Source organism: Homarus americanus, unplaced genomic scaffold (assembly GCF_018991925.1).
Source record: "Homarus americanus isolate GMGI-L3 unplaced genomic scaffold, GMGI_Hamer_2.0 scaffold3976, whole genome shotgun sequence".
Taxonomy (NCBI): Eukaryota; Metazoa; Arthropoda; class Malacostraca; order Decapoda; family Nephropidae; genus Homarus; species Homarus americanus.
The window spans coordinates 1-13650 of record NW_024740786.1 but is presented as its reverse complement, the minus strand read 5'-3'; the positions used below and the strand labels follow the sequence as shown (position 1 = coordinate 13650).

The window sequence follows — 13650 nt, the reverse complement described above, 5'->3', positions numbered from 1 at the left end:
CTCCCAAGGATGGTGGTGTACTTAGGAGCTCTCCCAGGGGTTGTGGCGCCCACAGGGGCCCTTCTAGCTACAGCGGCGTCCTCAGTGGACCTCTCAGGACTGGTTACACCCTGATAGGCCTGTCAAGGGTCAACGACGCCCCCAAGGGCTCTTTGTATTTGCAGCAGCGCCCCCAGGGGCTCTCCATAAGTGCAGCGATGCGCCCTCTCCCAGGAACCCTATAGCTTTTGGGCGTGGTGTTGTACATATTGCATACGTCCAGCAATCCCTTACTTAACCGTGATTGGTGGAATAAAATGTAAACCCACCAAATAACAGCCAATAGGAGAGAAGAACAGTCAGTCAGCACAACACCCTAATTTATGTTTTCCTGTTGGATATTTATTCTCCTTTACATTGTTTTTCATGCGATGATACTGGAAATGCAATGGGCGGTGTATCTATTCATATATCCCATTGTTCTAAATGTGCATGAACAGCTGCCCCCAGGGTCCCTACAGTGACAGTTCACCCTGGGGCCTTCCCATTTGCCCTACCATATGCGACGGCTTCAGGGGCTCTCCCAGAGGTGTAGACGCTCCCAGGGGACCTACAAGGGGCCCTGTCAGAACTTCTGGTGCCCCCAGTGGCCCTACCAAGGATGATGGTGCCCCCACAGACCCTCCCAGAGGCCGTTGCCCCCCCAGGGACCCTCCTAAGGGCAACCTTGGCTCCAAAGACTATCCCAGGGGCGACAGAGCCCTGCGGGGCCCTCCCAAGAGAAACTGCTCCCTCAGGAGCCAACTTAGGGGCGACGGCGCTCCCCGGGAAATTCCCAGAGGCAGCGGCGCTCCCAGGGGACCACCCAGGGGTAATGGTGCCCCCAGGGGCCCTCCCAAGGATGGTGGTGTACTTAGTGGCTCTCCCAGGGGAGGTGGCGCCCACAGGGGTCCTCCCAGCTGCAGCGGCATCCTCAGTGGACCTCTCAGGACTGGTTACACCCTGAGAGGCCTGTCAAGGGGTAACGACGCCCCCAGGGGCTCTTTGTATGGGCAGCAGCGGCCCCAGGGTCTCTCTTTAGGAGCAGCGATGCCCCACGGGCCCTCCCAGGGGCCCTAACAGAGGTGCCCTTTCCCAGGAACCCTATAGCTTTTGGTCGTGGTGACGTACATATTGCATACGTCTAGCAATCCCTTACTTAACTGTGATTGGTGGAATAAAATGTAAGCCCACCAAATAACAGCCAATAGGAGAGAAGAACAGTCAGTCAGCACAACACCCTAATTTATGTTTTCCTGTTGGATATTTATTCTCCTTTACATTGTTTTTCTTGCGTTGATACTGGAAATGTAATGGGCGGTGTATCTATTCATATATCCCATTGTTCTAAATGTGCATGAACAGCTGCCTTCTGGGTCCGTACAGTGACAGTTCTACCTGGGGCCTTCCCATTTGCCCTACCATCTGCGACGGCTTTAGTGGCTTTTCCAGGGGTGTTGGCGCTCCCAGGGGACTTATAAGGGGCCCTGTCAGGGGCTGTGGTTCCTCCAGTGGCCTTACCAATGATGGTAGCGCCGTCACAGACCCTTCCAGAGGCGTTTGCGCCCCAAGGGACCCTCCTAAGGGCGACCTCGCCGCCAAGGCTATCCCAGGGACGACGGAGCCCTCTGAGGCTCTCCCAGGGGAAACTGTGTCTGCAGGAGCCCACTTAGGGGGGACGGCACCCCCAGGGTATTTCCAAAGGTAGCGGCGCTCCCAGGGCACCACCCAGGGGTAACGGTGCCCCCAGGGGCCCTCCCAAGGATGGTGGCGTACTTAGGGGCTCTCCCAGGGGAGGTGGCGCCCACAGGGGCCCTCCCAGCTGCAGCGGCGTCCTCAGTGGACCTCTCAGGACTGGTTACACCCAGAGAAGCCTGTCAAGAGGTAACGACGCCCCCAGGGGCTAATTGTATGGGCAGCAGCGCCCCCAGGGGCTCTCCTAAGACGCAGCAATGCCCCAGGGGCCCTAACAGAGGCGCCCCCTCCCAGGAACCCTAAAGCTTTTGGTCGTGGTGACGTATATATTGCATACGTCCAGCAATCCCTTACTGAACTGTGATTGGTGGAATAAAATGTAAGCCCACCAAATAACAGCCAATAGGAGAGAAGAACAGTCAGTCAGCACAACACCCTAATTTATGTTTTCCTGTTGGATATTTATTCTCCTTTACATTGTTTTTCTTGCGATGATACTGGAAATGCAATGGGCCGTGTATCTATTCATATATCCCATTGTTCTAAATGTGCATGAACAGCTGCCCCCAGGGTCCGTACAGTGACAGTCCTCCCTGGGGCCTTCCCATTTGCCCTACCATCTGCGACGGCTTTAGTGGCTTTTCCAGGGGTGTTGGCGCTCCTAGGGGACTTACAAGGGGCCCTGTCAGGGGCTGTGGTTCCCCCAGTGGCCTTATCAATGATGATAGCGCCGTCACAGACCCTCCCAGAGGCGGTTGCGTCCCAAGGGACCCTCCTAAGGGCTACCTCGCCGCCAAGGCTATCCCAGGGGCGACGGAGCCCTCTGAGGCTCTCCCAGGGGAAACTGTGTCTGCAGGAGCCCACTTAGGGAGGACGGCACCCCCAGGGAATTTCCAGAGGTAGCGGCGCTCCCAGGGCACCACCCAGGGGTAACGGTGCCCCCAGGTGCCATCCCAAGGATGGTGGCGTACTTAGGGACTCTCCCAGGGGAGGTGGCGCCCACAGGGGCCCTCCCAGCTGCAGCGGCGTCCTCAGTGGACCTCTCAGGACTGGTTACACCCAGAGAAGCCTGTCAAGGGGTAACGACGCCCCCAGGGGCTGATTGTATGGGCAGCAGCGCCCCCCGGGTCTCTCCTTAGACGCAGCAATGCCCCAGGGGCCCTAACAGAGGCGCCCCCTCCCAGGAACCCTATAGCTTTTGGTCGTGGTGACGTATATATTGCATACGTCCAGCAATCCCTTACTGAACTGTGATTGGTGGAATAAAATGTAAGCCCACCAAATAACAGCCAATAGGAGAAAAGAACAGTCAGTCAGCACAACACCCTAATTTATGTTTTCCTGTTGGATATTTATTCTCCTTTACATTGTTTTTCATGCGATGATACTGGAAATGCAATGGGCGGTGTATCTATTCATATATCCCATTGTTCTAAATGAGCATGAACAGCTGCCTTCAGGGTCCCTAAAGTGACAGTTCCCCCTGGGGCCTTCCCATTTGCCCTACCATATGCGACGGCTTCAGGGGCTCTCCGAGGGGAGTTGGTGCTCCCAGGGTACTTACAAGGGGCCCTGTCAGGGGCTGTGGTTCCCCCAGTGGCCCTACCAAGGATGGTGGCGCCGTCACAGACCCTCTCAGAGGCGGTTGCTCCCCAAAGGACCCTCCTAAGGGCTACCTCGCCCCCAAACTCTATCCCAGAGGCGAGGGAGCCCTCTGGGGCCCTCCCTGGGGAAACTGCGCCCCCAGGAGCCCACTTCGGGGCGACGGCGCCCCCAGGGGAATTCCCAGAGGTAGCGGCGCTCCCAGGGCACCACCCAGGAGTATCGGTGCCCCCAAGGGCTAACCCAAGGATGGTGGCGTATTAGGGGCTCTCCCAGGGAAGGTGGCACCCACAGAGGCCCTCCCAGCTGCAGCGGCATCCTCAGTGGACCTCTCAGGACTGGTTACACCCAGAGAAGCCTGTCAAGAGGTAACGACGCCCCCAGGGGCTGATTAGCAAAGACTGGGCAGGCACCTTAGCTGCAATGCCCCTAGCTCAAACAGAGGCGCCTCCCAGAACCCTATAGCTTTTGGTCGTGGTGATGCACATATTGCATACGTCCAGCAATCCCTTACTGAACTGTGATTGGTGGAATATAATGTAAAGCCCACCAAAAACAGCCAATAGGAGAGAAGAACAGTCAGTCAGCACAACACTTAATTTATGTTTTCCTGTTGGATATTTATTCTCCTTACATTGTTTTTCTTAAGGATGATACTGGAAATGCATGGGCTGTGCATTCATTCATATATCCCATTGTTCTAAATGAGCATGAACAGCTGCCCCCTAGAGGGTCCCTGCAGTGACAAGTTCTGACCTGGGGCTTCCCATTTGCCCTACCACATGCGACGGCTTGAGGGCTCTCCCAGGGGTGCAGACGCTGCCAGGGGAACTGCAAGGGCCCTGTCAGAAATTCTGGTGCCCCAGGTCTCTACCAAGGACATAAGTGCCCCCACAGACCCCTCCCAGAGGGGGCGGCTGCGCCCCGGGACCCTCCCTAAGGCCCCCCCTGGTTCCCAAGGCTATCCCTAGGGCGACAGAGTCTGCCGTGGCCTCCCAAGAGAAACTGCACCTCAGAGACCACTTAGGGCGATGGCGTCTCCCCCAGGAATTCCGAGAGGTAGCGCTCCCAGGTACCCCTCTGGTGCACGGGTACCCCCAGGCCCTCCCAAGGATGGTGGTGTACTTAGGAGTTTCTCCCCAGGGTTGTAAGGATTTTACAGGCCTCTTTCTAGCGCTACAGCGGCACCTCAGTGGATCTCTGTACCGGTTGGCTAATTCCTGATAGGCCCGTCAAGGGTCAACGACGCCCCCAAGGGCTCTTTATTTGGCAGCAGCACCTAGGGCTCTCCATATGCAGCGATGCGCCCTCTCCCAGGAACCCTATAGCTTTTGGGCGTGGTGTTGTACATATTGCATAATGTCCATAACTTCATTTAACCGTGATTGGTGGGAAATAAAAAACAAACCCACCAACAACAGCCAATAGGAGAGAAGAACAGCCAGTCAAAGCACAACACTTTCTAATTTATGTTTTCCTAAGTTGATATTTATTCTCCTTACATTGTTTTCATGAAGGATACTCGGAATGCAATGGGCGGTGTATCTATTCATATATCCCATTGTTCCTAAATGTGCATGAACAGCTGCCCCAGGGTCCCTTGCATAGTGACAGTTCACTCCTGGGGCCTTCCCATTTGCCTCCTACTACATGCGACGGCTTCAGGGCTCTCCAGGGTGTAGAGACGCTCCCAGGACCCACAAGGCCCTGTCAGAACTCTGGTGCCCCAGTGGCCCTACTCAAGGATGATGGTGCTCCCACAGACCTCCCAGAGGCCGTTGCCCCCAGGACTCCCTCCTAAGGGCAACCTTTGGCTCCAAAGACTATCCCAGGGGCGACAGATTAAGGGGGCCCTCCCAAGAGAAACTGCCCTCAGGAGCCCACTTAGGGGCGACGGCGCCCCTGAAATTCCCAGAGGCAGCGAAGCTCCCAGGACCACCCAGGGCATGGTGACTTCCAGGCCCTCCCAGTTGATGCAGTGAAAATTATGGCTCTCCAGGGTAGGTGGCATTACAGGGTGCCCCAGCTGCAGCGGCATCCTCAGTGGACCTCTCAGGACCGGGTTACACCCTGAGAGCTCTGTCAAGGGGCAATGACGGCCCCCAGGGCTCTTTGTGCGGGGCAGCATGGCCCCAGGGTCTCTTTTTAGAGCAGCGGATGCCCACGGGCCTCCTAGGCCCTAACAGAGGTGCCCTTCCCAGAACCCCTATAGCTTGGCTGTGGTGACGCATATATTGCATACGCCTAGCAATCCCTTACTTAATCGGGGTGATTGGTGGAATAAATGTAAGCCCACCAAATAAATAAGCTTTCACAGGGAGAGAAGAACAGCCGGCCAAAGCACAACACCCTAATTTATGTTTTCTGTTGGATATTTATTCTCCTTTATATTGTTTTTCTTGTGTTGATACTGAAATGTAAATATGGTGTATCTATTCATATATCCCCATTGCCCTAAATGTGCATGAACAGCTGCCTTGGGTCCGTACAGATAGCTCCACCTGGGGCCTCTTCCATTTGGTTCTACCATCTGCGATTTGCTTTAGGCTTTTCTCCAGGGTGTTAAGGCCCCAGGGACTTATAAGGGCCCCTGTCAGTCAGGTTCCTCCAGTGGTTTTGGTATCAATGATGGTAGCGCCGTCACAGACCCTCCCCAGAGGCGTTTGTGCCTCTATGTCTTCCTAAGGACGACCTTGCTGCCAAGGCTATCCTAGGGACGACGGAGCCCTGGAGGCTCTCCCAGGGGAAAACTGTGTCTGCAGGAGCTCACTTAGGGGACGGCACCCCAGGGTATTTCCGAAAAGGTAGCGGCAGCCTCAGGGCACTACCCAGGGTAACGGTACTTAGCCCTCCCCAATGATGGTGGCGTACTTAGCTCTCCCAGGGGAGGTGAAGAGTTTCACAGGGGCCCTCCCCAGCTGCAGCGGTTCCCCAGGACTCCCCAGGACTGGTTACACCCAGAGAAGCCTGTCAAGAGGTAACGACACACCCCCAGGGGCTGATTGAAGGCAGCAGCGCCCCAGGCCTCCCTAAGCAGCAATGCCCCAGGGGCCCTAATAGAGGCGCCCTCCCAGGAACCCCAAAGCTTTTGGTCGTGGTGACATATATATTGCATACGTCCAGCACCTTTGATTGAACTGTGATTGGTGAATAAATGTGTTTTCCACCAAATAACAGCTAATAGAGAGAAGAACAGCCAGTCAAAGCATAACACCTTTAATTTATGTTTCCTGTTGGATATTTATTCTCTCTTACATTGTTTTTCATGCGATGGTTGCTCGAAAATGCAATGTACATGTATTCATTCATATATCCCATTTTCTAAATGTGCATGAACAGCTGCCCCCAGGGTCCGTAGACAGACAGTCCTCCCTGGGGCCTTCCCATTTGCCCTACCATCTGCGACGGCTTGAAAGTGGCTTCTTTTCCAGGGTGTTGGCGCCCTAGGACTTGCTATAAGGGCTCCCTATTAGCTGTGGTTCCCCCAGTGGTCTTATCAATGATGATAGCGCCGTCACAGACTCCCAGAGGCGGTTGGTGTCTCAAGGATTCTCCTAAGGCTACTCGGCTGCCAAGGCTATCCTGTGGGGCGACGGAGCCCTGAGGCTCTCCTCCTAGGGAAACTGTGGGTCTGCAGGAGCCCACTTAGGGTAACGGCCCAGGTGCCATCCCAAGGATGGTGGCGTACTTAGGACTCTCCCAGGAGGTGGCACCCCAGGCCCTCCCAGCTGCAGCGCGTCCTCAGTGGACCTCTCAGGACTGGTTACACCCAGAGAAGCCTGTCAAGGTAACGACGGCCCCCAGGGGCTGATTAAGGGCAGCAGCGCCCCGGGTCTCTAGACGCAGCAATGCCCCAGGGGCCCAACAGAGGCGCCTCCCAGGAACCCTATAGCTGGTCGTGGTGACGTACATATTGCATACGTCCAGCAATCTCTTACTTAACCGTGATTGGTGGAATAAAATGTAAGTCCACCAAATAGCAGCCAATAGGAGAGAAGAACAGTCAGTCTGCACAACACCGCAATTTATGTTTTCCTGCTGGATATATATTCTCCTTTACATTGTTTTTCATGCGATGATACTGGAAATGCAATGGGCGGTGTAACTATTCTTATATCCCATTGTACTAAATGTGCGTGAACAGCTGCCCCCAGGGTCCCTACAGTGACAGTTCACCCTGGGGCCTTCCCATTTGCCCTACCATATCCGACGGCTTCAGGGGCTATCCCAGGGGTGTAGATGCTCCCAGGGGACCTACAAGGGGCCCTGTCAGGGGCTGTGGTGCCCCCAGTGGCCCTACCAATGATTGTGGCGCCGTCACAGGCGCTCCCAGAGGCGGTTGCGCCCCCAGGGACCCTCCTAAGGGCGACGTCGCCTTCAAAGGCTGTCCCAGGGGCGATGGAGCCCTCCGGGGCCCTCCCAGGGGAAACTGCACCCTCAGTAGCCCACTTAGGGGCGACGGCGCTCCCAGGGGAATTCCCAGAGGCAGCGGCGCTCCCAGGGGACCACTCAGGGGTAATGGTGCCCCCAGGGGCCCTCCCAAGGATGGTGGCATACTTAGTGGCTCTCCGAGGGGAGGTGGCGCCCACAGGGGTCCTCCCAGCTGCAGCGGCATCCTCAGTGGGCCTCTCAGGACTGGTTACACCCTGAGAGGCCTGTCAAAGGGTAACGACGCCCCCAGGGGCTCTTTGTATGAGCAGCAGCGCCCCCAGGGGCTCTCTTTAGGAGCAGCGATGCCCCAGGGGCCCTCCCAGGGGCCCTAACAGACGTGCCCTTTCCCATGAACCCTATAGCTTTTGGTCGTGGTGTCGTACATATTGCATACGTCCAGAAATCCCTTACTTAACTGTGATTGGTGGAATAAAATGTAAACCCACCAAATAACAGCCAATAGGAGAGAAGAACAGTCAGTCAGCACAACACCCTAATTTATGTTTTCCTGTTGGATATTTATTCTCCTTTACATTGTTTTTCATGCGATGATACTGGAAATGCAATGGGCGGTGTATCTATTCATATATCCCATTGTTCTAAATGTGCATGAACAGCTGCCCCCAGGGTCCCTACAGTGACAGTTCTACCTGGGGCCTTCCCATTTGCCCTACCATCTGCGACGGCTTTAGTGGCTTTTCCAGGGGTGTTGGCGCTCCCAGGGGACTTACAAGGGGCCCTGTCAGGGGCTGTGGTTCCCACAGTGGCCTTACCAATGATGGTGGCGCCGTCACAGACCCTCTCAGAGGCGGTTGCGCCCCAAGGGACCCTCCTAAGGGCGACCTCGCCGCCAAGGCTATCCCAGGGGCGACGGAGCCCTCTGAAGCTCTCCCAGGGGAAACTGTGTCTGTAGGAGCCCACTTAGGGGGGACGGCACCCCCAGGGAATTTCCAGAGGTAGCAGCGCTCCCAGGGGACCACCCAGGGGTAACGGTGCCCCCAGGGGCCCTCCCAAGGATGGTGGCGTACTTAGGGGCTCTCCCAGGGGAGGTGGCGCCCACAGGGGCCCTCCCAGCTGCAGCGGCATCCTCAGTGGACCTCTCAGGACTGGTTACACCCAGAGAAGCCTGTCAAGGGGTAACGACGCCCCCAGTGGCTGATTGTATGGGCAGCAGCGCCCTCAGGGGCTGATTGTATGGGCAGCAGCGCCCCCAGGGGCTCTCCTTAGACGCAGCAATGTCCCAGGGGCCCTAACAGAGGCGCCCCCTCCCAGGAACCCTATAGCTTTTGGTCGTGGTGACGTACATATTGCATACGTCCAGCAATCCCTTACTTAACTGTGATTGGTGGAATAAAATGTAAGCCCACCAAATAACAGCCAATAGGAGAGAAGAACAGTCAGTCAGCACAACACCCTAATTTATGTTTTCCTGTTGGATATTTATTCTCCTTTACATTGTTTTTCTTGCGATGATACTGGAAATGCAATGGGCGGTGTATCTATTCATATATCCCATTGTTCTAAATGAGCATGAACAGCTGCCCCCAGGGTCCCTGCAGTGACAGTTCTACCTGGGGCCTTCCCATTTGCCCTACCATATGCGACGGCTTGAGGGGCTCTCCCAAGGGTGTAGACGCTGCCAGGGGACCTGCAAGGGGCCCTGTCAGAACTTCTGGTGCCCCAGTGGCCCTACAGTGACAGTTCTACCTGGGGCCTTCCCATTTGCCCTACCATATGCGACGGCTTTAGTGGCTTTTCCAGGGTTGTTGGCGCTCCCAGGGGACTTACAAGGGGCCCTGTCAGGGGCTGTGGTTCCCCCAGTGGCCTTACCAATGATGGTGGTGCCGTCACAGACCCTCCCAGAGGCGGTTGCGCCCCAAGGGACCCTCCTAAGGGCGACCTCGCCGCCAAGGCTATCCCAGGGGCGACGGAGCCCTCTGAGGCTCTCCCAGGGGAATCTGTGTCTGCAGGAGCCCACTTAGGGGGGACGGCACCCCAAGGGAATTTCCAGAGGTAGCGGCGCTCCCAGGGCACCACCCAGGGGTAACGGTGCCCCCAGGGGGCCTCCCAGGGATGGTGGCGTCCTTAGTGGCTCTCCGAGGGGAGGTGGCGCCCACAGGGCACCTCCCAGCTGCAGCGGCATCCTCAGTGGACCTATCAGGACTGGTTACACCCTGAGAGGCCTGTCAAGGGGTAACGACGCCCCCAGGGGCTCTTTGTATGGGCAGCAGCGCCCCCAGGGGCCCTACCAGAGGCGCCCCCTCCCAGGAACCCTATAGCTTTTGGTCGTGGTGACGTACATATTGCATACACGCCTAGTGTCTTACCTAACTGTGATTGGTGGAATAAAATGTAAACCCACCCAAATAGTCAGCCAATAGGAGAGAAGCATCAGTCAGTCAAAATGACAATGACTCCTAATTTATGTTTTCCAAGGATATTTATTTCCTTACATTGTTTTTCTGCTATTATTACTGGGAAAATGTATGGGTGTATCTGTCTGTTGTCCCATTGTTCTAAAATGAGCATGAACAGCTGCCCCCAGGGTCCCTACAGTGACAGTTCTACCTGGGGCCTTCCCATTTGCCCTACCATATGCGACGGCTTGAGGGGCTCTCCCAGGGGTGTAGACGCTGCCAGGGGAACTGCAAGGGGCCCTGTCAGAACTTCTGGTGCCCCCAGTGGCCCTACCAAGGATGATGGCGCCCCCACAGACCCTCCCAGAGGCGGTTGCGCCCCCGGGACCCTCCTAAGGGCACTTTTGGTTCCCAAGGCTATCCCAGGGGCGACAGAGCCCTGCGGGGCCCTCCCAAGAGAAACTGCACCCTCAGGAGACCACTTAGGGGCGATGGCGCCCCCAGGGGAATTCCCAGAGGTAGCGGCGCTCCCAGGGTACCCCTCTGGTGCAATGGTGCTCCCAGGGGCCCTCCCAAGGATGGTGGTGTACTTAGGAGCTCTCCCAGGGGTTGTGGCGCCCACAGGGGCCCTTCTAGCTGCAGCGGCGTCCTCAGTGGACCTCTCAGGACTGGTTACACCCTGATACGCCTGTCAAGGGTCAACGACGCCCCCAAGGGCTCTTTGTATTTGCAGCAGCGCCCCCAGGGGCTCTCCATAAGTGCAGCGATGCGCCCTCTCCCAGGAACCCTATAGCTTTTGGGCGTGGTGTTGTACATATTGCATACGTCCAGCAATCTCTTACTTAACCGTGATTGGTGGAATAAAATGTAAACCCACCAAATAACAGCCAATAGGAGAGAAGAACAGTCAGTCAGCACAACACCCTAATTTATGTTTTCCTGTTGGATATTTATTCTCCTTTACATTGTTTTTCATGCGATGATACTGGAAATGCAATGGGCGGTGTATCTATTCTTATATCCCATTGTACTAAATGTGCGTGAACAGCTGCCCCCAGGTTCCCTACAGTGACAGTTCACCCTGGGGCCTTCCCATTTGCCCTACCATATGCGACGGCTTCAGGGGCTCTCCCAGGGGTGTAGACGCTCCCAGGGGACCTACAAGGGGCCCTGTCAGAACTTCTGGTGCCCCCAGTGGCCCTACCAAGGATGATGGTGCCCCCACAGACCCTCCCAGAGGCCGTTGCCCCCCCAGGGACCCTCCTAAGGGCAACCTTGGCTCCAAAGGCTATCCCAGGGGCGACAGAGCCCTGCGGGGCCCTCCCAAGAGAAACTGCTCCCTCAGGAGCTCACTTAGGGGTGACGGCGCTTCCCGGGAAATTCCCAGAGGCAGCGGAGCTCCCAGGGGACCACCCAGGGGTAATGGTGCCCCCAGGGGCCCTCCCAAGGATGGTGGCGTACTTAGTGGCTCTCCCAGGGGAGGTGGCGCCCACAGGGGTCCTCCCAGCTGCAGCGGCATCCTCAGTGGACCTCTCAGGACTGGTTACACCCTGAGAGGCCTGTCAAGGGGTAACGACGCCCCCAGGGGCTCTTTGTATGGGCAGCAGCGGCCCCAGGGTCTCTCTTTAGGAGCAGCGATGCCCCACGGGCCCTCCCAGGGGCCCTAACAGAGGTGCCCTTTCCCAGGAAGCCTATAGCTTTTGGTCCTGGTGTCGTACATATTGCATACGTCTAGCAATCCCTTACTTAACTGTGATTGGTGGAATAAAATGTAAGCCCACCAAATAACAGCCAATAGGAGAGAAGAACAGTCAGTCAGCACAACACCCTAATTTATGTTTTCCTGTTGGATATTTTTTCTCCTTTACATTGTTTTTCATGCGATGATACTGGAAATGTAATGGGCGGTGTATCTATTCATATATCCCATTGTTCTAAATGAGCATGAACAGCTGCCCCCAGGGTCCCTACAGTGACAGTTCTACCTGGGGCCTTCCCATTTGCCCTACCATCTGCGACGGCTTTAGTGGCTTTTCCAGGGGTGTTGGCGCTCCCAGGGGACTTACAAGGGGCCCTGTCAAGGGCTGTGGTTCCCCCAGTGGCCTTACCAATGATGGTAGCGCCGTCACAGACCCTCCCAGAGGCGGTTGCGCCCCAAGGGACCCTCCTAAGGGCGACCTCGCCGCCAAGGCTATCCCAGGGGCGACGGAGCCCTCTGAGGCTCTCCCAGGGGAAACTGTGTCTGCAGGAGCCCACTTAGGGAGGACGGCACCCCCAGGGAATTTCCAGAGGTAGCGGCGCTCCCAGGGCACCACCCAGGGGTAACAGTGCCCCCAGGGGCCATCCCAAGGATGGTGGCGTACTTAGGGGCTCTCCCAGGGGAGGTGGCGCCCACAGGGGCCCTCCCAGCTGCAGCGGCGTCCTCAGTGGACCTCTCAGGACTGGTTACACCCAGAGAAGCCTGTCAAGGGGTAACGACGCCTCCAGGGGCTGATTGTATGGGCAGCAGCGCCCCCAGGGGCTCTCCTTAGACGCAGCAATGCCCCAGGGGCCCTAACAGAGGCGCCCCCTCCCAGGAACCCTATAGCTTTTGGTCGTGGTGACGTATATATTGCATACGCCCAGCAATCCCTTACTGAACTGTGATTGGTGGAATAAAATGTAAGCCCACCAAATAACAGCCAATAGGAGAGAAGAACAGTCAGTCAGCACAACACCCTAATTTATGTTTTCCTGTTGGATATTTTTTGTCCTTTACATTGTTTTTCATGCGATGATACTGGAAATGTAATGGGCGGTGTATCTATTCATATATCCCATTGTTCTCAATGAGCATGAACAGCTGCCCCAAGGGTCCCTAAAGTGACAGTTCCCCCTGGGGCCTTCCCATTTGCCCTACCATATGCGACGGCTTAAGGGGCTCTCCGAGGGTGTGATGCGGGCCTGGCTGCAAGAGTTGGATTCTCCGGGGCCTTCCATTTGCCCTACCATATGCAACGGCTTTAGTGTTTTCAGGGTTGTTGGCGCTCCCAGGGGACTTACAGGGGCCCTGTCAGCTGTGGTTCCCCAGTGGCCTTACCAATGATGGTGGTGCCGTCACAAGCCCTCCAGAGGCAGTTGCGCCCAAGGACCCTCCTAAGGGCGACCTCGCCGCAAGGCTATCCCAGGGGCGGCGGAGCCCTCTGAGGCTCTCAGAGCTGTGTCTCGGGAGCCCACTTGGGGACAGCACCCCAAGGGAATTTCAGGAGGTGGCGCTCCCAGGGCACCACCAGGGGTAACGGTGCCCCCAGGGGCCTCCCAGTGGTGGCGTCTTTGGTGGCTCTCCGAGGGTGGCGCCCCAGGGACCTCCAGCTGCAGCGGCATCTCCAGTGGACCTATCAGGACTGGTTACACCCTGAGAGGCCTGTCAAGAGATGGCACAGCGCCCCAAGGGCTCTTTGTATGGGCAGCAGCGATCCCAGGGCCCTACAGAGGCGCCCCCTCCCAGGAACCCTAGCTTTTGGTCGTGGTGACGTACATGCATACGTCCAGAAATCCTTACTTAACT

The 13650-nt window shown here is 56.5% G+C and overlaps 3 protein-coding genes across 3 annotated transcripts; all 3 read left to right on the top strand.

The window, feature by feature from the left end:
* Window positions 1-465: 465 nt before the first annotated feature.
* Window positions 466-1098, top strand: LOC121875521 (basic salivary proline-rich protein 1-like). Its single transcript, XM_042380087.1, has one exon. It carries the CDS (start codon window positions 466-468, stop codon window positions 1096-1098), a length of 633 nt encoding a protein of 210 aa, XP_042236021.1.
* Window positions 1099-6991: 5893 nt separating this feature from the next.
* LOC121875520 (basic salivary proline-rich protein 2-like) lies at window positions 6992-8078 on the top strand. Its single transcript, XM_042380086.1, has 2 exons — window positions 6992-7102; window positions 7470-8078. Exons 1-2 carry the CDS (start codon window positions 6992-6994, stop codon window positions 8076-8078), a joined length of 720 nt encoding a protein of 239 aa, XP_042236020.1.
* Window positions 8079-11137: 3059 nt separating this feature from the next.
* Window positions 11138-11770, top strand: LOC121875519 (basic salivary proline-rich protein 2-like). Its single transcript, XM_042380084.1, has one exon. It carries the CDS (start codon window positions 11138-11140, stop codon window positions 11768-11770), a length of 633 nt encoding a protein of 210 aa, XP_042236018.1.
* The last annotated feature ends 1880 nt before the right edge of the window (window positions 11771-13650 follow it).